The sequence below is a fragment of the Mustela putorius genome, unplaced genomic scaffold (assembly GCF_011764305.1).
Source record: "Mustela putorius furo isolate JIRA1106 unplaced genomic scaffold, ASM1176430v1.1 tig00000430_pilon_pilon_pilon, whole genome shotgun sequence".
In the NCBI taxonomy this organism is placed as follows: Eukaryota; Metazoa; Chordata; class Mammalia; order Carnivora; family Mustelidae; genus Mustela; species Mustela putorius.
This window is the reverse complement of record NW_025421377.1, coordinates 19,191,731-19,219,712: the sequence shown is the minus strand read 5'-3', so window position 1 is coordinate 19,219,712 and position 27,982 is coordinate 19,191,731. Positions and strand designations below refer to the sequence as shown.

The following is a 27,982-nucleotide window of genomic DNA, read 5'->3' as shown; positions in this document are numbered from 1 at the left end:
TTGGAGAAGTTAAGTACTTGCCACCTCAAGTTGGGGAGCCACTTGTGAACCAAACATGGGTGTTCATTTTTAGTCATAGATTTTTAAAGAAGAGCTCACTAGAGTAGCTCACACTAACAGAATAGGAAGGGATGCAGTCTAGAATTTGTTACTGACAGGGAATTAATAACCTACTCTAACAAACCCTAGTATTTCGTGATTCTTTAAGGTTCGGAAAGTGATCTCAATGGTTCCCATGGCTATACACAGAGCAACATGAAGAAAAGGAAAAAGGGAAGATAGTTTCTAAGTTAAGGAAAAATCCAGCTAGAGAAAGAGTTAGGGGAAGAACTGGTGTCAGAGCCCAAAGTGGATTGATTCTCCCTGATGAATTCCTCAATGACTGAGAGAGCTAGGGTAAAGCTAATTCCACCCAAAGAAAACAAAGCTCATCACCAGCACAGACCTCTCAGCAGTAGAATCGATTAGCCATAGACAAAACTGGATTAAACCACAGAAAGACCTGGGACACCACTGCATACCAAAACATGCTTGATTATGTAAGTTTTTACCCCTATCTTCCCTCTCTGACCCCCAGACTGGAGCTGAGTAGGGAGGAGAGAGGAACCAGACCCTCCCAACTTCTCTACTCCAAGCAATCAGCATCACAGTTCAAGCTTATGTTGAGGGGAAAAAGAAGGTAATCTTATTTACATCAGATTCACAATTGAAGTTTTAAACTAGACAAAAATTTTAATAACTGAAATTAGTAGAAAATGATGTAATGTGCCAAGATTTTATGAAGGGTTATAAGTAGGAGATTCAACACATTATGGTTAGAAGCTTTGAAGTAAAAATAACTATTTTGCATTTATGCTCCTGTTGAGATACATTACAAAAGTAACCAAGGAGGAACGCCTGGGTGGCTCAGTAGGTTGGGCGGCTGCCTTTGGCTCAGGTCATGATTCCAATGTCCTGGGATTGAGTCCACATTGGGCTACTTGCTCGGCAGAAAGCCTGCTTTCCCCTCTGCATCTGCTGCCACTCTGTCTGCCTGTGCTCGCTCTCTTCCCCTCTCTCTCTCTGATTAAAAAAAAAAAAAGTAACCAAGCAAAAAAACATGATTTCATCCAGCTCTTCAGTTTTTAAAGACTTTATTTATTTATTTTAGGGAACGAGAGCAAGAAATATGGGGATGGGATGGGGGACGGACAGGGGGAGAGAGAAAATCTCAAGCATGTTCCATGACCAGTGCAGAGCCTGACATAGGGCTTGATATCACAACCTCACAATCTGACCTGAGCTGAAATGAAGAATTGATAGCCTAAATAACTGAGCCACCGATGTGCCCCCAGCTCCTTAGTTTTGATAAAATATTTATTCTGCCAGCTGCCTTTTTGGTTTAACAAAGTAAATGTGATCTTCCTTCAATCAACAACATAGGATACTAACTCCCCAGGCCTTTGTGAAGGCTATGAACTCAGACTATTTCCTGTTTTGTTCATTTAAAGGTCCTCTGAGAGGAGTTACTTCAGAAAGTTCATCTAGGGAACATGGATACCTCTAAGTAGGTACTTTGAGTTCTCCTGTGGATCAAGCTAGAGCAGTGGAAGTATACATTCTTGACAGCATAAACTAAAAAATCCATCACCAACCTTAGCTTCAAAATTATACTCTCAGGCTTCTTTGAATTTATTGTAAAAATAATTATATAAAATTCTCTCCTATTTAAGTAATTAAGAAAAAAAAAGGATCTTGTGAAACTAAACTTGTTTTAAAAAATCATCTGGCTAAGCAACTCTTGAACAAAACTGGATTAATAAGATTTCTTGCATACTTAGCTACATGACAGATTTCTTGTCCCAGGTCCCTTACTAAAAAACACTTCAAAAAAACAGGTGGAAGCCAAGTTAGAGATCAGGATTCTTCCCCGATGCAGTTAAAGGGAGAGAGAAGGACCAGACATTTCTTTGGCAAACAGTTCCATCAATGGCATTTGTGTTTGATTGCTTTGCTTCAAGTACAATACACTCTTTGCAGAGAACGGCCAGATGTTCAGAGTGGGAGTGGCACTCTTCAACCAGCTGAAAATGCAGGAAGTCATCTATCCTCATCTGCCTCTTCCTTTGCAATCTAAACGCAATACCAGGAACCCTACTGAGTGCAATACCTGGTTACAAGACAAGGCTGGGCTAGCTGATGTAGTCGTCTCCATTGAAAAAGTAATGGACAGAATGCGCTGAGAAACAACTACAGCATGATGGCGTTCAATAGAAAAGGCTAACATAGGCAAAAGGAAAGGTTTCAGAGATAGGTACTGATAGGTTAGTGAAAAATAAATCACATTTTGGCTAAGAAAATAAGACAGAGGAAAGGAGAGTCAGCGATAGCTGGTTCCCCAGCAGCATTCTTGTGTGATCTCTTCTTACTGGATAAAGTCCAAAGGTTAATTATATTGATGCTCTTTGTTTTCTCAGCTTGAACAAATTAAAGTGCACAAGTACCTTCAAAACAATAATGATAGGAGGAAATGGAGCCACAAATGACAATAACTGTGTCTACTCTGATAACTCACTCATTCACAGGTTTAACATCGGTCAGTCTGTAATGCACAACCCCATAAACTGACCAATAAAAGGATTGTTTTGGCATTACATAACCTAGGTATAACTTTGAGGGCTTCCATAAATTAATTATATTATTATGCATAAGCATGCATCTATTATCAGGCATAAAAAAACTTGATTCAAGCTAAGGGATATTTAAACAATGATAAAAATAATCCATGACTAGCCACACTGGCACTATACTTCTTTAGCATACTCATACTTATGGCCATCAGATGCCTCACTGTTATGACGTTGCTAAGTATAAGAAGGGCTGTGGAATAGTTTGTTGGCTAGTAAAAATACCTGTGGTCAACTTGTTATTTTATTAGTTTCGCGATGTAACGTATCTACTGTGGGTTTCTGGGAGACTCAAATTCACAAATATATTTCTCCTGACTTTGCTTCCACATTTCATGGAGGGACACAGGGAAAACAGACTGCCCTGATCTCAGTCACAAAGAGGAGGATAACTCTTTTTTCTTTACAACAGTTTAAGGCAAAAGGATTACAAAATAAAATGTATGATTTTAGAAAAACAGCAATCAAGAAAATAAATATTTGAATGAAAGACAAACTTTTGCTCTAAAATCCTTTTTTTCCTCTTAGAGACCAACAAAGTTAAAAATGATTGACTTTGTTTTTGTATCCTACAACTCTAAGAATAACTGTTAGAGAAATACTGGAATATAAAATGCTCCATTTGGTGGATAATTTAGTCTAATGTTTGATTCCTCCTTTCTTCTCTATCCTTCAAATGTCTACTAAAGAATATGTAATATCATGAAATTTGATAACACACACAAATGCTCTTTGAGTAGGCTGAACGAAGGCCATTAACATAGGAAGGATATATTTAGGATTTATTATCTTTTGGTTGACATCCACTCGTTCTCTATCTGCATAACCTTAATCTCTGTTTTTCTGTAATTCTAGCATATATCCATAAGGTTTTCAAAAAATTATGAAAGCCCTCTCATTTTCTGCATCTCTGTCTTTAGGTGCACATAACCTTAAGCATATACAACCATAGGACCATATAAATAATTTATTTGATTATTTGGAATCTGGATTTTATTATTTGATTCCAGATTATTTGGAATCTGGATTTTAGTAGAGAAAAAAGTCATGAGATTCTGTTAATATGAGTCTGACCAGGTTTTGGCCCAGGGATACACAAAAGAGGGATCTGATTTTTCCTTGAAAACAAGAATATAATCAATATTTTCATCGAATATGGGGTTAAATAGAATATAGCATTATTAAACCAGTATAAAACATTCATTAGCGAGGCTTTCACTTTTTAAAGGCTGTATAGTAGGAAAAATTTGATCTTGTAACCTGGAAGTTTTTGCTTTACTATTGTTGCCTCTTTATTTCTGGCTAAATTATATTTTCAACTGAGTAGACAGAAACCTGATCCTATATGTTTAATAGCTTCAGGTAAATGTACGGCTATTTATTCTTCAGTCTTAAGTGATCTATAGGCCAGAATAAAAAGGGTACATTTGATGCTCTCTCTAGTCCCAAGAACAACGTGTACCAACATACAGGTTTCTTGGTTACTGCCAGAGAGTGATTCTAATTCTTGGTAGCCTAATCACACACTTACTATGGATCCCAATTTCTGCATCTGTTTAGATGAACCACTGGCAAAATGGATGTGTGGCAATATTCAACAGTGCCCCCAAAATGAATGAATGAATGAATAGGAGTACCAATCTGCCTTCTTTATGGTGACTTTTTAGAACTGATCACATATACTCTCTTCCTCTTTCCTTCTTATGCTCTTTCCATGCGTATTTTTGTGGTCCCATATATATTAAGAATAGGATTACTGTCTGTTAAGAATTCAGTTGAGATACAAGTAAACAAAAAAATTCTCACTCAGTGCAGTAAGGGTTATGATATCACAAGAGCCCAGAGGAAGAACACCTAATTTCGTTTATGGGGATTAAGGATGGTGATTTCAGGATTATGCCTGACACAAATACACAAGTATCTGCATATACATGTATAAACACACACTTTTTAAGTACATTACTTGCTTTTCAGAAGTAAGACAGTAATGACTCAGAGTTGGCTGATACGTTTGTCTCCAGTATAATGAAAGAAATATACTGTCTCAATTGGGGGTTAATATTTATAAACAACTTGACTTTTCTGAAAGAATGAAGTCACATAATTTTAATATACTAATGCTTTTCTAATCTCTATTGTATTTTCAACTGCTGATTATAGTCAATACCAAAGGAAAACTTTCATTCTATGCAGGCTAGAGTAGAAAGCAAGTTGGATAAATTTTTAAAATATAGGTATTACTTCTGGTTTGTGGGTCATAAACTATATGATTCTGACCATCACTTAACATTTAAGTTAAAAGTCCATTTCTTCACTGAAAAGAATGAGGAAGCAAAGCAATGTGATTTTAAGATCTCTTTAAATTTAAACATCTGACCTTTATAAAAATTCTGGTTTACATGAACACTTTTAAGCTAGCATAATCTTAAGGTAATAGCTTTTAAGTTCCTGCTCCTAGAAAGTGCTTATAAATTATTTATGTTCTCCTGCTCCATATAAAATTTGACTTTGTCCTACTAGTCACACACACAGTTCCCATCACACTAGTCAAGACCCGTCAGACTGGTTCTATTTAGATCATGAGTGACTTCTTTCTTCACCTTAATCCAGCCCATGAAATTGCTGATATAGCCTGGATGCACGCACTTGACTGCAGACCTTGGTCTCTACAGGACTCTTCCCTGCTGGTCAGCAATGTATCAGTGAGTTCCCTTTTCCTTTGTCTTAAGATTACTTGTAGTTTAAAATGGCAAGAACCACACCAGGGAATGTGTGGATCTTTAATTTACTATTTGTTTAATATAGAAACATACTTTTGATATTTAACATGCAATTATGTCAAGAAGTACATTTCTCTTCTTTCTATATTAGTGTTCCTTGTCATCTTGGGATTCATCCTAAAATATTTTTCTATGTACTTTCAGATGAGTTCAACAAAGGATAAAGGTACATCATGTTTGACAGCTGTCTTTTAGTTAGCTAGTTAGCTAGTTTCAAGAATAGAACATGTTTTTAGCTTGGACTTTGTTTTATTGGGAAAATACTCTTATTTTCAAAGGTATGCATGAGAAAAAAATAAATCTGAGGTCATGCAGATCAAAATTACATTCATTTCTGTTTAAATAGTTAAATTTTAAAAACTGTAAATGTTTCTCAAGAGCAAGAAATAATTTAAGAAGATAGTATGATTAAATTATTATAGTTGATTTAAAAAATTAATCCAATGATGTACCTGACCAAAATCACTTCTCTAACAGATAAGTCAAAATTATTTTGAGATTGTTTTCATTAAAAGTTAGAAATTAAATAGTAATAAGGTTTCCATGTACTAGTTTGGGCTCCGAAAAATATTTTATCTTCAGATTAAAATTCTATTTTCTCTAATTCATATTTTGGCATTTCATTTTATTAAAAAAACTTCTAGTTTGAGAAGAAAACAGTTTGGAAATGTAAAACTACCAGTGGACTCTTAATAGGGAAAAACACTCAGGCTCTGTCATTGATAGAAAGTTTTCTAATACTTGTTATGAAAAGTTTAATACTCTTCTGTATATGTTAATGAGGCTACTAAGAGCTATAGACATAACAAATTTAGTCAGACTTCTTAAGCCTCCCTGCCTTTTGTGAGTACTTCCTCATAATCCTTGACTGTTTTTTCCTGTCCTACCCTTTTTACTACGTTATCTGTAGAATAGTGCTATAGAAAAGAGAGGTTTTATTTAAACATATAATCACTATCAAACTGAAGATACTAAATGGATTTCAGGCTTTGTCTATGCTAGATATCAGTTAGTCGAGAATTTGTGTAGAGTAGTTCTTATGTGGAGGTATTGGAAAGCATTTTTCTGAGTGTACTCTAATCTGAAGCAAAAGATACACCTATTTTTTGGTATTCAGAGTATTTTTGGTACTTCATAGTAGAGGGAAGAAAATCTCTCCAAGAAAAAAAAATAAACAAACAAAATAATTTCTTTCTGGTCTAAAACTCTATAAAAAAGTGGAGCATGTCTATGTTTGTCAACCTAGGAGATGTTAAGAAAATGGGCTAGAGCGGAAAGGGATTAAATTTATTATGCACCAGACCAAGTGCAGTGCACTAACTGGAATGCTTTGAAGAAAGAGATGTAATTGAAATATGTAGACAATTTTTTTAAGGATGTTGTTCATAATTGGGAAGGCATATAAGAAACACTGTGGGCTTTTATCAAATGGCACACTCCTTCCTCTTTAGCCAAATCTCTAAGAGCCCTTTCCTCACTTTACCTGTTCTAAATGAAAACCAATATTTTAGAATTTAAAAGTAAGAAGACATTTGGACCAGGTAAATATTATTCTTCATATTCTTCCATTTCCCGCAAACTCTTATTTTTTTTGCTATTCTTTCAGCATGAAAAGAATAACACTTGGATTTTATAAAAATGCACACACAGAGAGCAGAAGGTTAAAGAAAACTTTATCAGGAATAAGTTTAAGGGGTAGAGAGTTGGGAAGAGGAGAATATATTTATTAAATAAATATTTATTGGTGATGAGTATATATACCAACTGTAGTTACCAGCAATCACTGACAAGAATTAAGGATAAGCAGACTGAATTTATAGACAATATCTACATAAATTTAGATACACAGAGATGAAATGAGTAATATTCAAATCTAAAAAAATGGACAACTTTAATTTTTGCTTAGTAGGATCAGAGCTACATCTTAGTCTGTGTGTGGGCCATGGATCCCCTCCATTAGAATCACTGGGTACTTATTAAAAATAGAAAAGTTTAGTTCCAATCCCAGAAATTCTCATGGATCTCTGGTTGAGGCATGGCAATGATATTTTGATTTAAAAGTTAAATTCTTAGTCACACTAAAGTTTGAGAAATGTACAGCATAAAGTCATAAAAAAGAAAGGAATATGTAAGACAGAAAGGAATTAAAGCAGAAATGAAATAGGTCAGCTTTTAGAAGAGGCGGCCCTTTGCTTTATTTAAATTGGTACAATTATATCTTAATGGGTGGTGTTTTTCCCTAGTCACCTTTTCCTCCAAGGGAGAAGAGCATTCATTTATGCAATGTAGTGATGATTAAAGAAGAGAGGATAAATTCAGGAGGTATGGGAAACTGATGGGAGTACAAAACATGATTTGGGAAGTTTATGTCTAACAGAGAAGGTGTTGGTTAATGAAACAAGATGGGATTGGGAGGGAGACAAACCATAAGTGACTCTTAATCTCACAAAACAAACTGAGGGTTGCTGGGGGGACGGGGGTTGAGAGAAGGGGGTGGTGTTATGGACATTGGGGAGGGTATGTGCTTTGGTGAGTGCTGTGAAGTGTATAAACCTGGTGATTCACAGACCTGTACCCCTGGGGATAAAGATATATGTTTATTTAAAAAAAAAAAATCTGTTTTCAGGGAAACCTTAACATAGAGCCAGCCAAGCGTATCTCCCCTCCCCATCCCAACTTGAAGTCAGTCAGTAGTGGTACTGAAGGGTTATCATATTGAGGTTTAGGCCCAGAGCTTCTATGGGATCCTGCTCTAAGTTTTGATAGGGCCTCACTTCATCAGCTACCATCAGTCCTGGTCCATGTAACAATTTTTATTGACTTCTCATGTATATTAAATTCTGCGTGGAAGAAAACTACCTGTGGAACACCTATTATGTATTGTACATTTTGTAAAATGTGATCTCATTTAATTTTGGAAATACCTTGAGAAACACTTATTGCAATAACTCCTTTAAAAGATGGAATCAGTGCAACTCAGGCTGTGCAGCATTAGTAAGTGTTGGATGTAGAATCTGAGCTTGGCTTTTCTGGCTCTAAGATGTATGGTGAACACATTGTCTATCACGTGTGCAGAGCTAAAGGAAGAGTCTTTGGAAAGTTTGCATTCTGACAGAGATAAGGAATACACACACACACACATGGTATACACACAGATACAGACTGGAGAAAATGCAGATGCATTTATAGGCATAGATGGCTATACACTGTCTAGGCAAAGAAACCGATCGAACACAGGTTGATGTGAAATAAAGTACATACATGCTGAAAGAGGAAGGATGGTGGTATAATTTTACTTAAGAAACATTTTAAAGATGCATGGACTTCCCTTTTTTAGATTTTCTTAAAACTGTCTTTGTATTTAAATAAGATGAAAATATGACCTAACTTCTCTACACTATCTGAAAGACGATCAGTGACTGAGAGTACAGCACCTTAATTGCATCATCACTGTTTTCTAAAACGGATTACAGCATTTGCTATTTCATGAAAATCAAGTTCACTTAGGACAGTGTATCATGGAAGGATTCATCAGTCTGTAGTAACTGTAATTGTCTCAATGAACCTTATTGTTATTTTTTCATTGTTGTCCACTTTCCTTCAAAAATATGTCATTGCTTCGATACAAGGAGGGAATAAATTGAACAATTCAAGAAAAAAGGCAAATCATGCATTTCAATATCAGCGTTGAGATTCATAAGTAGGTCTGATGGCTTTAGTACTTGAGAATGGGGTGAGTTGGGTATTTGCGGAGCAGGTCATCTAAGATGGAAGGTGGTCCACGCTCTGGCTGTCTTTCATGGCTTGGTCAGCATTAGGTTTTAGAGGAAATGCACAAAGAAATTCTCAAAATGCACTCCTTCAGACATTTTTTCATCAAAGATAGTGCGTGAGAATTAGGAAGAATGATCTCACAATTTCAAGCATAATTTAATACATTGGAAATGAGTGGATTAGAGAATAAGAAACTTCTAAGAGGTTGAAGGGGGAAAATGGGTTTAGGGACACCAAGTCATGCCAGAATCTGCGTGCGAAAACATCTCCTACTTACATATATGGTCTGTGTGGTTGGGCAATTTGTGAGATTTTTTAGAATAGTAATTCTGAGGTAATAGAACTAAGGGGAATCCAAAGTACCATGTACCATGACTAAATTCTACCCTCCAATCTTTCATCTGAAAATGTCAGAGGATAACTCTTTTTCAAAGCTGAAAAAGCAGATATAAAAAAACTTACCACTTTGTTTAAAGTTAAACTGTGAGTCAGTACAGAACAAAGTAATAATTGCTGTCATTTGTTTTACATGTTCTATGAGCCAACTACTGTTCTAAAACATCACAAGTGTTTAATCTTTAAAACAACCTATGGTTACATTATTACATACATTTTATAGATGAGGAAATTGAGGTTCAGATGATAACATTATCTTCTCAGAGGTAATACATGGCAGAACTGGGAATTAATCTAGGTCCATCTGACTCCAAACCTATGCTCCTTATTGTTAATCTAGGTCCATCTGACTCCAAACCTATGCTCCTACAGTGGTGTAACCATCCTCACGTCTCTTGTATCCACTTTGGTAGTTCTACTGCTAGGATGATTTAACTGTCTGATTGTGTCAAAAGATATAAAAGTTATATTTACAAGGAACAATGCTATTATTCAATGAATAGTCTTCTCAGTGGACCTTTAAGGCTGGTAGACAGGAAGCTTTGCTATCTGTGTTTTATATAGTAGGTGATACAACCTTCAAAGATTAGGTAATTTGCATGTGGTTACAGGAATTGGTGAGTCAGTCAGCACTAGAGATAGAATCTGTTCTTCCTGTTCACCTGTAAACCTAATCCAATACCATCAAGTGGAAGGGTTAAATTAACACAGATGACTCAGGAAATACTATTGCTACTGTATCACTATTACATTTGAAGATGTATAGAAATATATGGCCTTTTAAAAATTAGTTGTTCATTTTAAAAGCTGACATGCCAGGTCAGAGTTAGCAAAATCCACAGAGGGTACATATAACAGGAAGAAACAAGTGTATATTCTGTATAGTTGATTCCACCATTTATTTTCTTATTTGGTATTTATCAGCAACACTGTAAAGTAGATAATTTTAATATTACCATGAATTTACAGGTAGGGAAACCAAAGATTAGGAAGACAGAGCTTTCCAAATCTCTGAGTAAGTGGTTGGTAGAGCTGGAGTTGGAGCATACGTCTTTCTTAGTTGAATTCCATTCACACATAAGACCTAATGCAAACCCTTGACACATGCAGCAGAGTTGCTATGGGTAAAGTGGCACTAATCTTGGCAGCCTCACTGCTCTATCTTCTCCTTATCCCCTTAGGCACACAGGAGGCAATTTGAGGGACTTTCTACCCACTTTGAAAACAAATTAATTTCTCACTATGAAGGAGGATATAGTGACAACAGACAACATTTGTGGAGCACTGTGTGCCTGGCCTGATCCCAACTGCTCTGTGGGCGTTATTTCTTTAACCCTCAGAAGAACCTATACTTAGGTCCTATCAGTAGCCCCATTTATAGGTGGGGAAATGTAGAATCTGAGAGAGTGAGTAATTTCAGACCCACCTAGTGAGTGAGAGGCAGAGCCAGGCCTAAATCCAAGGTGTTGGATGCCAAAACCCAGACCTTTATCCAATAAGTAAGAAATGGAAATCATTTGCTAAAAGCCATAGAGTATAGTCAAGAGTATCTTAAAATCAGCTGCTAGAGAACATTACATAAAATTATTTTATCATCTTTCCCATATAAACTATAAAAAATTAGTTTCCCAAAGATAATTACAAAAAAGTGGCAATTCACCTTGATTGCAAGTGATTTGTTTTGCATATTGTAATAGCATCAGATTTAGCTATATATGAGGGACAAGAAATTTAGGGTAACAGTGACTTATAAAAAATGGAATTAGTATAAACAAGTCTGGAGGCAGGCAGATAGGCCTGTGGACAAGGGACACTATTCTATTTTCCAAGATGGCTATGTGCTCAACAAATATCAAAGATTGTATTATTAAGAAAAAGTTATTTGGGGTAGACACCAACAAGGATCTACTACAGACATGTTAAATTTGAATGACTAGAGGTATATTCTATTGTGATGAAAAGAAGGCAGTAGATGTATGGGTCAGAAGGTTAGCCAAGTGATCTGAGCTGCAGTTATGGATCTGGTAGTCATCAGCAAGTAGATGTAAATTAAGGCCATAGCATTGGTAACTGAAGATATTTTATTCTTTTGGATAACACCTTTCTTATACTATTATGGTATTAATTTGGTGTTCCATTCAAAAGTTAAGACTCAATACTTCCACCTATTATAGGTCAGCAGCTGGGACAGGAAATTCATTAATCAAGAAATCTCACTTCTGGGAGAATAATTTAAACATTAACAGAATCCATGCATTTTCCAATTGCCCTTCATTGATACATTAATTCTGGTAGGGTTTTATTATAAAAAGGAATTTCTAGATTATTGGAGGGATTCTTTGTGTGTGGCTTATAGTGTTTGCCAGGAAAAAGCAATCCGGAGTATACTGTAGACTCTTAGTGTGTCTTTCAACTGACACATTCCAATTCTAAGGGCCATCATTGTTTTACATAAAATGAAATTTCACGGTTCTAGAGATTTTAAAACTGGCTTAGGAGACAAGTAATAAAATTTATGACTTCCTCATATGAAACTTGAATTATTTAAAATCACTTGCAGTTCCTTACTTCATTCCACTTAACTGGCATGTGGCAACCAGAAAAAAGAGATATTTGAAAAATTATGTTAAAGCTAATTGTTTAGTAAATGCTAAATTTTAATTATAATATATTAAGCATTTTTAAGTAATGTGAGGCATGGAGCACTAACTTTGGTGGAAGATAAAGAGTATCTAGATCAGTTAAAATACTCATTGCTTTTAGCAGATGAGGAAAATGAGAGGGCACTCAACATCACACAAGTTGGGGGTTACAGATGCTGGAACTTCTCTGATGTCGAATATGCTTTCAGGTTTCTCGTCTCAAACCTTCAGACTTAGATGAAAGGACTTAATCCTTAAGCAGAAACCTTTAGGTCTAAGATGCAGGTCACTGGACTAACAGTTTAGAGCTCATTCTACTCTATCACGCCAACTCTCGCAGGAGGTGTCTAAACAAAGTTATGAGAAATATTTGGTAGGAAGACATCTAACATTACAAAAAGTTTCTGAAATTCTATGTTATGTATTAACAGCCTCGAAAGTGTCTCTGAGCTTATGTTTCTCAACTACTTTTCTTCTGATCATACCTGCCACCACATAATTACACACTCCCTGTTAATTCTTATTTTTTGTTTTAAATATATTTTTAAGTGTGTACAATTCCCCATGACTGGCTGCAATGGCATCCCTTGTCAACATTTCTGTGGAAACTGTTGCTTTTAAAGTTCCTTACTCAGATTGTGGCAGTTTATTACCTTGAAGTAAAAAGAGTTTGAAGAAAAGAAAGCAAATATCTTAGTAGAATTAAGGATGAAAATAGCTCAGTTTATAAGTCTATAAACCCATACTAATTATTTAATAATATATTTAAATTTTGTGGCACCACATCTATCTGTGATTACATATTTCTAGAGGTCAGGCAAAGTGTCAACCTGAATCTCAGTTTGTAGTTTCCTGTGCAGTACCATATCTGGTTGGGGACTTAATAAATACCTTGTTCATCACACAGTGGAGATCAGAGACATTCCTTACTGTTGAGTTGTCACTGATACTTGCCAGAATATAATACATGTATTTAACAAAGTCTGATGATCGCATATGTGATCTTCACAACTTCCTTTAAAAGTAGGTGGGAGGAAAGATACTATCACTTGAGTGTTATGGTTGGTTAAATATAGGAATGGTTAAGTTATGGGTTTTGCTAAAGTTAAAAGTTCATGAGTGGTAGGGTTTTCTGTCACAATGGTGAGTCACAATGTTTATTAAAACCTTACTACTATAGTAAGTACTGTACTTATTACTGTACTAAGTAATACTATGCTTTTATGCCTACAATTTCAATAACCTTTAGATACTTTATAATATGAAAATCCCATTACAGAGCCATTTCAATAATAGTTAAGGAAGTATTGTTAGATTTTTTTTTATATTGAGTTTCCTTTATTCTTTAATTTTTTCTCCAGTGTTCCAAAATCCATTGTTTATGCACCTCACTCAGTGCTCTATGCAATACGTGCCCTCCATAATACTCACCACCAGGCTCACCCAACCCTCCACCCTCTTCCCTCCAAAACCCTCCATTTGTTTGTCAGAGTCCACAGTCTCTTATGTTTCGTCTCCCCCTCCGATTTTCCCGGTCTCACTTCTCCTCTCCATCTCCTGATGTCCTCTGTGTTATTCTTTATGCTCTACAAGTAAATGAAACCATATGATAATTTACTCTCTCTGCTTGACTTATTTCACTCAGCATAATCTCCTCCAGTCCTATCCATGTTGATATAAAAATTGGGTATTCATTCTTTCTGATGGAGGCATAATACTCCATTGTATATATGGACCATATCTTGTTTATCCATTCGTCTGTTGAAGGGCATTTTGGTTCTTTCCACAGTTTGGCAACTGTGGCCATTGCTGCTATGAATGTTGTGGTACTGATGGCCCTTCTTTTCACTGCATCTGTATCTTTGGAGTAAATACCCAATAGTGCAATTGCAGGGTCATAGGGTAGCTCTATTTTTAATTTCTTAAGGAATCTCCGCACTGTTTTCCAAAGTGGCTGCACCAACTTGCATTCCCAGCAGCAGTGTTAGAGAGTTCCCCCTTCTCCACATCCTCTCCAACACTTGCTGTTTCCTATTCTGTTAATTTTGGCCATTCTAACTGGTGTAAGGTGGTATCTCAATGTGGTTTTGATTTGAATCTCCCTGATAGCTAGTGATAATGAACATTATTTCATGTGTCTGTTAGCCGTTTGTATGTCTTCATTGGAGAAGTGTCTGTTCATATCTTCTGCCCATTTTTTGACGTGATTATCTGTTTTGTGTGTGTTGAGTTTGAGGAGTTCTTTATAGATCTTGGATATCAGCCCTTTGCCTGTAGTGTCATTTGCAAATATCTTCTTCCATTCTCTGGGTTGCCTCTTTGTTTCATTGACTGTTTCCTTTGCTGTGCAGAAGATTTCAAAAGCTTCAAAGCTTGTTAGATATTTTTTAAAATTATCATAGAGCTTGGTATGAATGACTCACACTGCTCCCCTTCCCCACACCATCAAACTGTTTTTACTAAATAGTAATTGACGTCATTTGCCAATATTGCCCATATTGAAGAAAACACTAAGAGTATTACAAAACTAATTTTGGTTTCAATGGAGACTATAGTTCATTACATTACATAGTAATTTTTTAATGAGGAAAGGAATTGTATTGTTACTAAATAATTGTTCACTGTTTATCTTATGGTTGCCATGAAAAAGTTACCTGAAGAGGGTTTGCTTGTTTGTTTTGTCTTTTTATTTTTGTTTTGGAGTTGGCTGCTGGAAAGCTATAAATTTTGTGGCCTGACTTAAGGAAATGTCTAGATGGGAATTAATGTAGTCTTAGTAATTATATATATATATATGTATATATATATATATACACACACACACACGTATATATATATATACACATATATGTATATATTTATATATATTACTCTATATATCTATATATACTCTCTATATATATCTATATATATCTTTCTCCTTATGTTATCTTAGGCTAATCTAGAACATGTGTAATATATGCTCAAACATTTTTATTAAAACAATGAACTCACCATTTATCTTAGTGTTGTACAGAGAAAATGGAAATGGTTTTCTGGTAATTAGACTCCCACCTTGTTGTATGAGAACTATTTGTAGTTAACATTCTTGAGAATGCACACATAATCCAGTCCAAGGGCCTTGCTGATGTTAATAGATAATTTATAAATATGTTTGTGTAACAGTTAATAGGACAGAAATATGTTCTTTGCAATTTTAGAAGTAATTTGTATTTATTTTTAGAAAAAGCAATGAAAATATATGATCCATGAACACATATACAAATTTTAGTTCCAACCTGTATATTTTTATAGTCTTATTTGACAAGGTGTAAGAAAGATTAAAGAGCTCTCCAATGCCTGCTGCTAAGAGTCTTCCACAGAGAAGAAATCTCCTGAAGTATTTGTGTGGATAGGACAAGTGGGTACAACTCAATCAGCTAAAGAAATAAGCTGGTGACAAAAACATAATAAAAATTGAATTAATGCTTATTAACTGATATTTGAAATCCTAAGCACTGACTTAGGGGATTAGCAATGTCATAAAGTACTAGGTTCTTACATCACTGTGACATCTTTCTTTATGCTTTTGTTTTGATATTGCATTGCATACATGCAATAGCCCCAAGTAATGTGTTTCCTGAAATTAATGTCCTCTCATTGCATTTGTCACTTTCTATACTATTATAACACTTTACAGTGGATAGATCAAATCACAGTTGGAAAATCACGTGTTTTAAACATATGTAATATAGAAATATTAACCACAAAACGTGATCATTATATAAAGTGTTTTATGGAAATCAGGTTTTACTTAAATAATAATTATTCTCCACAATGTCCGACCTGTCTTTCCTTGTGCGTATATACCAAGTTCTTTTTAAGACTAAGGCAAACCAGAAGTGCTTTGAGAGATATGGAGACCCATATTGTGGTATTGACAAATGATCAGTTTAATCTGGTTTAGTCAACTTCAATTAACTTCCTTCTGTGAACCTATCTTGAGCATGTGGTTTGAGAATATAGATAGTAAGGCTCATTCCCTACCCTTAAGGAGCTCAAAATATGTACTTCAACACAATGCTCAAGGTAGACCTAACTGAAGCGGAGGGGATTTTTTGAACAGGCTCTTAAATACAGAGGCGGGGTGGGAGGTTGGGGTACCAGGTGGTGGGTATTATAGAGGGCACGGATTGTATGGAGCACTGGGTGTGGTGAAAAAATAATAAATACTGTTTTTCTGAAAATAAATAAATTAATTTTAAAAAAAAGATGCAAACAAAGCATTAATCCTGTTACTCCAGGTAGGAAGCAAACAGAAACAAAGGCAAAGAACCTGAAAAGTTAACGGGGAAAAGAGGAATGCCAGGCTAAGGCCAACTTGGGTTTTTAGTAGTCTCAGCCATTGGCTACATCACTTCTAGAAAGATAGCTTACTGGAATGGAGAATGATTCAGAGGTTAAGAGGACAGAAGAGAAGCTGGTATTAAGCTACAGGACACAATTTAGTGAGAATTCCAGAATAAAGTCAGTGGCAATGGGATTGGAGACAGACTACATTAAATTTGCCATGCAGATGAGACTAGAAAGTGAAAAGATTATTACAGCTTCCCAACACAATTAGCATTGATTTGTAGACTATTGCTTAAGTCAACCATCAGTGAACTATGGCCCACCACCTGTTTTTATACAGTGCTTGAGCTAAGAATGATTTTTATACTTTTATGGTTGAAAAAAAATTAAAAGAAGAAAACTATTCATGAGAAAATTAGATGAAATTCAAATTTCAGAGCACAGAAATAAAGTATTATTGGAACACAACCATGTGCATTTGTGCATTGTCAGTGGTTGCTTTATGGCTACCAGGGCACAGCTAAGTAGTTGCAGCAGAGAATGTGTGACCCAGGAAGCCTAAAATAGTTTCTATTGGAACTTTACAGAGGAGTGTGCTGACTTCTGGCTTAAGTAGTTGATAATAATGCTTTGGAACCACCAATGTTATAGATAATGTACACATATTCATTTAAAACATCTCAGCTGGACTGGGCTGGTGAAACATGAAGACTAAGAATATCATTGCCGCTTACCATTACTGAGGATGAGCAAAGAATTAGTCATCTACTGTTAATCAGTCTACAATGGTGGTGTTATGTAGGGGTTCGTTCTGATAAACTTTCCTCTGAAGCCCTATGAGCCGGGACTTACTCTCCAGGGCTTTCTATGAGGTTTATTTGTGTTAGTATCTTTTGCTTGTCCTTGCCCTTTTGTTGCTGTTGCTGCTTTTCCTTTTTAGTACCATTCTTAAAATGACACATGAAGAAGTGATAGCACAACTCTGGATTCAACTCTGGACATATTAGTTGTCTTCTGACAATTTTAGGTTTATAAAAATGTACCTGTATTTTAACTGCTATATTCATCATCTACTCACAACTCTCCACAAATTGAAAGGAAAAATCATAGAAAGAAATAAATTTGACCCTATTGAAGCTATTAGAATTTATCCAGTCTGAAAGTGATTTTACATGAAAAGATTCAGATAAGTTTCAAAAGGCCACAATAATCACAAGGACTTGTGTACAGGAGGGGTTAATTATGTAATTGTCTACTGATACGTCAAATGGATTTATTCCTCCATTTTACCTATCTTTTTTAACACAATTCTACCACGCGTGGTTTGAAGTAGTTCATTACTTAATCTCTTGCTGAGAGAGCAACAGAAAGTAATTAAGAAACAGGGTGAATCAGTTTGCAAAGCAATGCCATACAGACTAAGAAGGGAAGATTTAAAGTCTCAAATGACAAACATCTCAGTAATATGGTCATTACCATTATTATTAATAATTAAAATAATGATGATAATAATAATAGACCTTGCTGATAATTTTCTTCTTGTGAACTCAAAGTAATAAAAAAAAAAACCACTTTACTATTTTTATCTCTACATAGTTCATCATGTTAGGTGGGGTCTGAAATTATCATCTCTGGTTTTGACATGGAAAATATAAGAGAGAGAATTGAATCTACTGGTATAAGATTATACAATAAATAAGTTGGTGGCAAGACTCAAAATCAGACTCTCCTCATAGTTTATTCAAAATGTTTTTGATGAGGGCACCTGGATGGCCCAGTCAGTTAAGCAACGGCCTTTGGGATCTAGCCCTGAGTTGGGTTTCCTATTCAGCATGGAGTCTGTTTCTTCCTCTGCCCCTTCCCCGACTCATGCTGTCTTTCTCTATCAAATAAATAAATAAAAATTTTTAAAAAATTATTTTAAAAAACCTGGAACATACAATGCATATTTTTCTGCAACATTTTTTCCTTAAAATGTAAAATATCATTGACTATTTCCATCTTGATACTTCTAGATTTATCCTATCAATTTAATGGCTGTGTTGTTTTAATTTTCTGTTTTGATCAAAAGTTATAGAACAATTAGAACTTCTGCCATATTTCACAGTTCTACAGAGTGATCATATATTTTTGATAACTACAGCACATTTGCTATAATTACAAATTCATAGTCTTCATCTGGCATGTTTTGACATTAGTTGAGAAGCCCTTCCCTCCCCATATTTCCCCTAAAGTTTTGTTTACATCTGCTATGCACATCTTCTTTCTTCTGCAACAGCAAGTATTCAGAGATGAAGGAACAGGAATGAATTTTTAGGGTTTTTAGGCACATTTGCACATAAAAAATTAATGACCTCCTCATGGAGCAATCTTTTTATCTTGCAGTAATTGCCATTGTAGGATCAGGTGTTTGGAATATCATTTAAGGGAGGACTGAACATTGAAGAGATTGGGGAGAGGAAGATGACATGTCCTTGGCTGTATAGTCTCATAGGAAAATCACAGGAACAATACAGGAGACCAGATTGAGTCTCTAGAGCCTTTCACTGTATCTCAGTGCCTTCAGGAGGGCAGAGTCATGTAGTAATGATGACAGTCTTGACTTCTGTGACCAAGTTCCAACAAAACAAAACATCGAGGCAGAGCCAAGCTATGATGGGATAGGTCCCAAGATGATGTCACATCTTGGTCCTACATAACTGGAAACTGCTTCCTGTAAGCAGAAATTATTTATTGCAAAAGTAGCTGTGCAATTTGCAGAAAGTTTTTACGTTCATGATCTCATTCAGGATCTCAGAATCAACCATGTGCTTCAGACCGAATGTCTATACTGTCCCTTCTTGACAGAGGAAGAACTTAGCTCAGAGTTTAAATGATTTGTCCAAGTCACACAGCTGTTAAGGGAAGAGCTAGATTGAGAATCCTCCCCACTGTGACTGACCTCCCTGTGCTCCTTCAGCATCACACCACACTTCGTTCCAGCCCTCACATACCAGGCAGTGCTCTGGAGATAAGCATATTTGCCATTGATTCTACCAGCATGATAAATACCTCAAGAAATATAAAATAACAGCTTCATATTCAAACTCCTTAGCCAACTCTGACTCTTATTTTATTTTCTCTAACTTTTGAGTTTGCTTAGCAACTACTAAAAACAAGGAAACAGCAATTGTCTAATTAAACAAAAACCCAACTGACCAACATTTTTCAGTAACATGTTTTTGAAAGCAGAAAAAAAAAATGGGAAGGGATTTCTTGTAGTGTTACTGAAATTTAGAGTACAAGCACTCAGGTTCTCTAGAAGGAAATTCCGGTAATCTCTTATGTGTATTCTCAAAGTTTGTTTGGAAATAATTCAGAAAAATAGAGTAGAAATAGAAATTTTATCTGGAATAGAATGGATCAAGCTGTACCATATTTCACAGACCTTTTAAGATTTTAAAGTGGTAAAACCAGGCTTTAAACATTTTCATAGCTCTGATTGTGCCTAACTCATTATTTTGGACATAATCAGTGCAATAAATCATAGCTAACACTTACTAAGTATTTTCTACATGCCAGGCACTGTTGTAGACACTCTATATATAATAATTCATTTAATCCTTACAACAATCCTATGAGATAGGTACTATCACAATCATCTTCCCTTTATGGATGAGGAAACAGGTAGAGAGATGTCAAATGACTTGCCTAAGATCAGGCAACCAGAGCCGGAATTGGCTTCAGCAGCCTGGGACCAGAATCAGTTCCAAACTTAAACAGTATTCTACCACGTGAGGGTCCTGAATTCCCCAGAAATATCTACTTTACCTAAGGAGTGGGTGTGGTGTGCCCTGTGATATAACCCATTTATTTGCTTGCTTTCTCAGGCCAGCTGTGGTGAAGAACAGGAAGAGACTTTGTTTGGAACCCTGGGTTATTGGCCTCATCACCTTTATCTCCCTGATTGTCGTGGCCGTGTGCATTGGACTTACTGTTCATTATGTGAGATACAGTAAGTACGGGCTTCCCTGGCATCATGTCACTTACCCCCAAATGTTTCCTGATGTGCATTTTGGTTTTGATTTGCATCAGGCTTATTCATTCATGACTACAACTCATTGGCAGAGCTGGTACAAAGCATTCTTTACCTGCCTTGTCTCTCTCACATAATCCTTATAAGCCAAGGAGGATTCTTTCTTCTATCTTTGATGTAGCAATGCTTCCTGCTGGGAATAGCATGCTAGTTTTTATGTTCATTAATAAGCGATAATCAAATATTAAATAGGGGAAGACCATGGGAGAGCTAGAGTTGAACGTGTTGAGTTGTTTGAGGATGCAGAGCAATCACCTTGATTTAAAATTATTCCAACTTACTAACATCCTGAGAGCCCAAAAGATAATTACATAATCAAGGATCATAGAGAAGTCGTCTCTGTTCTGTACTAATAAGCTGGAAAAATGCTCATAATTATATATTGTTTAGTAAGTGTCTGTTTCTGTTGTTTTTAATCTCATTTTGGTATGTATTGCATGTGATTAAAGAGGATAGAATATGCTGAGAAGGTTAATTATAAAGAGGTTCACTCTGTGGTAATCAGGTATCTCACAGCTAGATGAACCATGAGTCTGCTCTGTTATTAGAAAGGTCCCCAGGGTACTTCAGGACTGTTCTTCCAGGGTATAACAACCCTTCTGAAGTTTCCCTCTACTCTGCCTCAAGTTATAATTAGTTGACTCCACTATGACCTATTGGCTTAATATCTCCCTTAGTGACTAGCTAATGCTTTGATGTTCAAGACACTGTAACCAAAGAAGCTAATTACTTGATTCTAATTTAATTGGGAATTTGCACAAGTTGCTTTCTTGTAAAGAGACAAGGTGATCTGTAAATTGGTTATCGTCCTCCACTGACAGACATAATCTCAATTCCAACCTCAATTTCTAAAGCAAGGTAGATCATTTCTGGGTAGTTTAAAGAAAATATATTTAAAGTAAAGACTGTTTTTTGGTTGAGTTTACCCACACACAAGTCCTTAAATTTTGGAGTATCTACATTTTGGTTATTTCTGTGGACTGTCTTTTTAATTAAAAAGAAAAAAAATAATGGCTAAAATAACTTTTTATAATTCTACAGTTCCATTAGGAATATATTGAGTCTCATTATATTGTAAGTGTCATAATTCACAGGTGCTTAACACTATGTTTTGTTAATTTTTAATATTCCCAGAACTTAGAAGGATCTTGCCACATATTAAATAATTAATATCTATTGAATACTGAATGATAAAGATTAGTGAATCAAACCTATGATATTTTCAAAGGGGCATACTTTGGTTTGTCTGACATCACCAAGAATTCCTACTAAAGCTAGAGGTCTCATTGTCTCAGTGAGAGAAAATGTTTCTTAACTGCTTCTCCATTTGCCTCTTCCCAAGCCATCTTGCTCACATGCATACAATGAAAACCTGGCAAGATTTTTCCAGTCACCTGTTCCTGCATCCTATTGTTTGAATGATCAGTTTAGTAATATGGAATACCCAACTTCCACACTGCCTACACAGCACACCTGAATAAACAGTTACTGTCTTACATGTGTGACTTGCCCTCTGTTCTGACAGAGAAACAAAGAACAGAGTGGATATAGCACATGAGCATTTAGGAGTTGGCATACCTAAAATAAATAGTTACAGAAACAGACAGATTAAGATGGAGGTGACTTACCTTGAAAAAAACAACAACAACATTATTTTGGTATAAAGCCCAGGACTACAGAGCATTGTGTGTGGCAGCTGGTGTTCAGGGGCCTTGGGGACTGCATTTCTGTCCCTCTGTGAATTGAATGATAGAAGGTGACTCTATTATGAGCAACATCCTTGTAGATAACAGATTCACAAACTTTTTCAGAAAATTGTCAATAAACTAATGTTCATCCTTAATTTTCTTATTTTTCTGTTAGTAGTCCCCAATATTTTCCAACAACTACACATGCCATATAATTCTAGCAACTGGGAAATATTGACACTTAGTGACCTGTTTGAGTCTATTGACTCAAAGTAAAATATTGACTATACACAAGTTGTTAATTTGGTTGAGGTATATGAAATCAATGGTGTTTGACCATTTTGGGCTTCTAGAATGGTAATTTCAAATTTATTAATCTAATAATTTTTTTAAAGATTTTATTTATTTGTTTGAGAGAGAGTCAGAGAGAGAGCATGAGCAGAAGGGAGAGGCAGAGACAGAAGTAGACTCCCCGCTAAGCAGAGAGCCAGATGCAAGGCTTGATTCCAGGACCCTGGGATCATGACCAGAATTGAAAGCAGATGCTTAACTGACTGAGCCACTGAGGTGCCCTCAATCAAATTAAAAAATATATATATAGGACTAAAATGTGGAAGAGTCAGTTCTCCTCTCCAGATACTAACTTCCCAATAAGGGGTTATGTCCCATCATCTGCATTATCACATATGGGAATTGGTTAGAAATGCAGATTCTTAGGCCCAATTTAGACCCAATGTCTAATATTTCAGTAAATTAAAAACTTTACTTGAGATTATGTATATTTCCAGGGACCTACCTGCATTTCAGTTCACTCTGGCCATTCATGTCAAGGCTGTTCACTGAAAGGGAGCTAAGTAAAGGGGGAGAAAGGCAAAACCTCCCTAGCCCCTCACTTTGGTGCTAATTCCCGGAAGGTACTGACCATTCAGGCTGCCCTTCATCTCTTTTTGTATCACTGGCCATTCCTTAGCCTTGTCAATCCAACCAAATCCTTGGGACAGCTGGGATGTTCTTTTGAAATTTACCAGTAGTTTTTTCCATAATTCTTATGTATAAGAGACGTCTCCTACAGCTTTGGTGAATGGGTTTGGTTTTTCCCACTCCACGAAGCGGTATATAAAGAAGGTTTGTGCTTTGAGAATTAAACTTTGACTTGAAACCCAATTCTGTCTTTTCTGGCTATGTCATGTTGGGGATGGGCAACTTATTTACATTTCTGAGACTGTAGTCTTTATCTGTTAAATATGAACAATACTGCCTTCCCATGGGAGTTATGGTAAATTAAATGAGATACATGAATATGCTTGGGACACAGGTGCCTACTGTTACTTTCCTTTTCCTCTGGGATTCTAGTGAAGAAGGAAAGAATGAGAAGCAAGAGAGAAGAGGAAAGAAATTGAGATTAGGGGAAGCACACTCCATTATCCTACAATAACCACATACACAGCTGTTTTGATCACCATTAATATTCCTAATACTCAACACAGAGTATTGAGTATTAGTTTCTTTCATAGAAAAGGTAGTTAACATTAATATTTGTTGAATGAATGAATCTTCTTAGGGCTCATACTTGTTTCATATAGATGTGTAGATGGATGCTCTATTAATTTTCAGTGGGCCAAAAATGTGGGCTGTTTAACTGGATGCAGAAAATGTACACAATGGCAAGACAAGACAATCTCTGTGGCTGGTGGGAGAAAATCAGTGGAGTGACAAGGGAGCCAGGCGAAGCCAAGTATCCCTGGAAGGTTATGCCAAATGGCAGCTCTAGCTCCCTAGCTGAACCTCAAACATTTTCATCCTTCCCCTCATCTTCTTTACCCCAAATAAATTTTCCTACACTATAGTCCTTGAGACCAAAATTGATATGTAATTTTACTGAGTTGGGAGAAATCTACTTTTGGAATATAAAAGTGCATTTACTCTTGGGAAACTTCCAAGTCCATTCTTGTTTTTATGCTCAGATGGTGTGAATTGCTGCCTCTCGTGGCTAATTCAGGAATGGATAATACATAACTAATTAGCCCATAGGAACAACAAGCATTTCTTATGGATTTTATACTCTAAATCTTATAATGATGAATGCTGTTATCTTTTATTCTGAGATAACCATGAAGCTCAAGGCAAGGTGATAGAGATGATGATCTGAGGTAGGGCCCTTCTCTCTGGTCTCAGTCTTTCTAGAAATCACCAAACATAGAAATAATGATGCTTTACGTACATCTGATAAACAGTATGATTTTTTTTTCCCTCTCCCTTCATAGATCAAAGGAAGACCTACAATTACTATAGCACATTGTCATTTACAAGTAACAAACTCTATGGCGACTTTGGAAGAGAAGGTTCTAAAAACTTCACAGAAATGAGCCAGAAAATTGAATCGATGGTAAGCACTTTTTCCCTCCATTTCTAGGGCATTTGTTATCATTTTACATCCATTTTTTTTGGTACCTAGTTTCCATAATATCCATTCAACTAATCTTGCTTATCTTTGAAAAATGGGAAGCAGCCCTGCCAGAAAGAAGTAACAAAACTGTCAATACATGACTTGGGAGAGTATGTCTTGCAGGGCTGATGCAAGTGACCTTAGCCCTTCCTTCATGTCCCTCCCACTCATTCTTCCATAGCTAGTGCTACAGTCTTAATCAGCAGAGTCCATAAATTCTGGGAATGTGAGGGTGACCCAAAATATGACTGCTGTATTCTATAGAAGACACCATGAGCAAAAGACCATAAGATTGAAACTATCCAGACACATACTTGAATAGTATTTTTATATTTACAAATATCTGACCTTGGACTACTTTTGGGTAGATAAGTTTATAGGAGACACATGGACACTCATCTTTTACTTATTTATTTTTTAAAAATATTTTATTTATTTGACCGACAGAGATTACAAGTAGGCAGACAGGCAGGTAGAGAGAGGGGGTGGGAAGCAGCTCCCTGCTGAGCAGAGAGCCCGATCCGATCCGGGGCTCCATCCCAGGATCCTGGCATCATGACCCTGAACAGAAGGCAGAGACTTTAACCCACTGAGCCACCCAGGTGCCCCTGAGTGCTCATCTTTTAAAGGCTTCAACGTTCATCCTCAGAAATGAATCAAATGTTTTTAAAAGTGGAAAAATTATTAGTATAGACCAGGAGAGCAAGAGCCTGGTTTGTAGTCATTGTCAGATTACTTAGTCTCTTGGTCTCACACACTGAGACCAAGAAATACTTGACATGTTTACCTTGACTCCTAACTTAAAAATTTAAGCTGGTTAGAATTCTTAATTATAGTAGTAAGAAATATCTCCACAAGATGCATTTTTCTACCTTATTGAAGTAAACCTAACAGAACATATTAGGTAGACTGAGTATCCTAGTTCACATGGGCCTTTCTAAGAACATTTTTAATACTGAATTGGAAGCAAGTTATGCTAGTATATTTGGCAAATTTTCACTAGTTTTAAGAACCGTGTGGCACTGTCACACACTCATATCTATGACTCAACCATCAGTTGGCAGAATTACTTCATTTCCTTTGTTTACTTACATGGAAGTCTCTATCTGAGAGTATGAACAGTTTCTCTTTCTTAAAAAAAAAAAAGTATGTTTATTCTTTTTAGTATCTTTCTGAGTGTAGATGTCACTCTTGGCCCCACTACTATGTCTCCCCAATACTATAACTTCTAATGCAGAGTTCATTTGAAATCACTGCATAGAATACCAGAAAAGATTCTTCAAGTTGAGTGCATTGTGAAATGTTGATTAATACTTTCTGTTTTGCTTTGTTTTGTTTTTAAATTTTCCTTAGAGCTTTAAATTGACTTGCAGAAATTATTCTCACTGACATATTTTCAACATTTTTGGAACAGGTGAAAGATGCATTTCATAAATCTCCTTTGAGGGAAGAATTTATCAAGTCTCACATTATCAGGTTCAGGTATGTAGAACTAAAATGCTGACTTCTGAATATAGTTTAAAACTAAAGCTGTGAACTTGGTCACTAATAAATACTGTTGTGAAAAGTTAGTGATATCATATAATTCAATTAAACCAACATTCATTTGACAACTGTTCTAGGTCATGGGTTACAATTTGCTTTATATATTCTCTAAAACCATAAGAAAGCATTTGTGTGGTGAATAATTTCAAAAGACAGAGGTGTTATTGGTGGCTATATGATTGAATAATTTTTTTGGAAACTAATTAGCATGAATAGGGACCTAAGCCATATCCCTTAGTTTAGTAGCCAATCGTCCTTTATGTAAAATAGTGTAGTAGATGAGGTGTTCTTAACCTCCTATTTCTCCATTTTCTTCTCTATCCCTTTCTGCTCCAAATATTTACCTAAGAAAATCTGATCGATAGTCAACCATCAGTAAATAGAATTTCACAGCACACCATTTTAAGAAAAATACTATATTAGGATCTTAAATAATATATTGTCTAAATACAAATTATTTGAATTTCTCAAAAATAGAATGAAAGCTGTTTCCAGTATTATTTCAATGACAAAAACTCCAAGAATTCCTTCTCAGTCTATCACTTAGCTGACATCTATTCTCCTGCATTTGAAATATTATTCTCTCTTGGGTCTGTATCTACTTCTCCCAGCCTTAAAATTTCAATCTCTCAAGGGGTCTTCATGCACCCACATGACTTCATATGCTTTTGAAATCTAAATTTCTATTTCCAATCAAAACTGTTTTAACTACATACCTGTCTATGCACATCTCCACATGGAAATTCCACAGAAAATTCTCTAACTCAAGTGAAACCCAAGTACACTAATGGGAAACATGGATATCAATCTACATTCCTCCATTTCCTGGGCCCCTCACACTTTATGAATAACTAAGTTCTACAGGTTTTACCTTCCAAATCACTTTCCAATTTGTTTACTTCTTCCTTCTAGTACTCTTCCTACTCGTTAGTATTTCTTCTGAAATCTATAAGAAGAAACACAAGTTTGTAGGGAAGATGACATCAGTATTAAAGATATTAAGTTGAGATACTAGGGGACCACATGAACCTGAAATAGGGTCTCACTCAGTGGAAGAAAAGGGAACTGAGTTAAAGATATGCCTTGTTCATTATCAACTAAGAGTACTGGAACATGTGGATATAAGTGGAATTTCTCAGAAAAACGGTAATGCAAGGAAAAAAATGATGATGAAGAAAGCCTGAAGAAAACAATAGTTAAGGAGATGGGGAAAAAATAGAATCCTAGGTAATATACAGGGAAGGAGAAGAAAAAAAAAAAAGAAACATGAGAAAGGCACCACTGACATGAAAGATAAAAATTTACAGCATTGACAAAATACTCCCAAGAAACCAAGTAATATGACTGGAAAGAATTCACTGGATATGTCAATAAGGAAGTCAATTAGTGTAGAGAAAAGGCTCAGTAGAATGGAAAGGGAGGAAGCAGAATGCAAGAAAGTAAATATGAGGCAGAGTGTAATTTATCCTTTCAAGAAGGTTTGCTGTGATGAGAAGGTGAGAGATAAATTGAATATCTGGGGTAGAGACGGGGTTTTGTTTGTTTTATTTCTATTAGTCAGCCAGTATAGGAATAGTCTAAGAGAAAGAAGACAGAATAAATAACTGTTGTACAGATTTGCTCAGTGAGTGAAAGGAG

General features: G+C 35.8%; 1 protein-coding gene across 1 annotated transcript in view; it reads left to right on the top strand.

The window, feature by feature from the left end:
- Positions 1–5,253: 5,253 nt before the first annotated feature.
- The window catches only part of LOC101693702 (transmembrane serine protease 11E), a 44,401-nt gene continuing 21,672 nt past the window's right edge, over positions 5,254–27,982 (top strand). The window contains exons 1-4 of the mRNA XM_004764309.3: positions 5,254–5,368; positions 20,460–20,584; positions 24,618–24,739; positions 26,214–26,281. Of these exons, the coding sequence (XP_004764366.1) occupies positions 5,361–5,368; positions 20,460–20,584; positions 24,618–24,739; positions 26,214–26,281 (323 nt within the window). The 5' untranslated portion in view covers positions 5,254–5,360. The remainder of the gene's footprint in view (positions 5,369–20,459; positions 20,585–24,617; positions 24,740–26,213; positions 26,282–27,982) is intronic.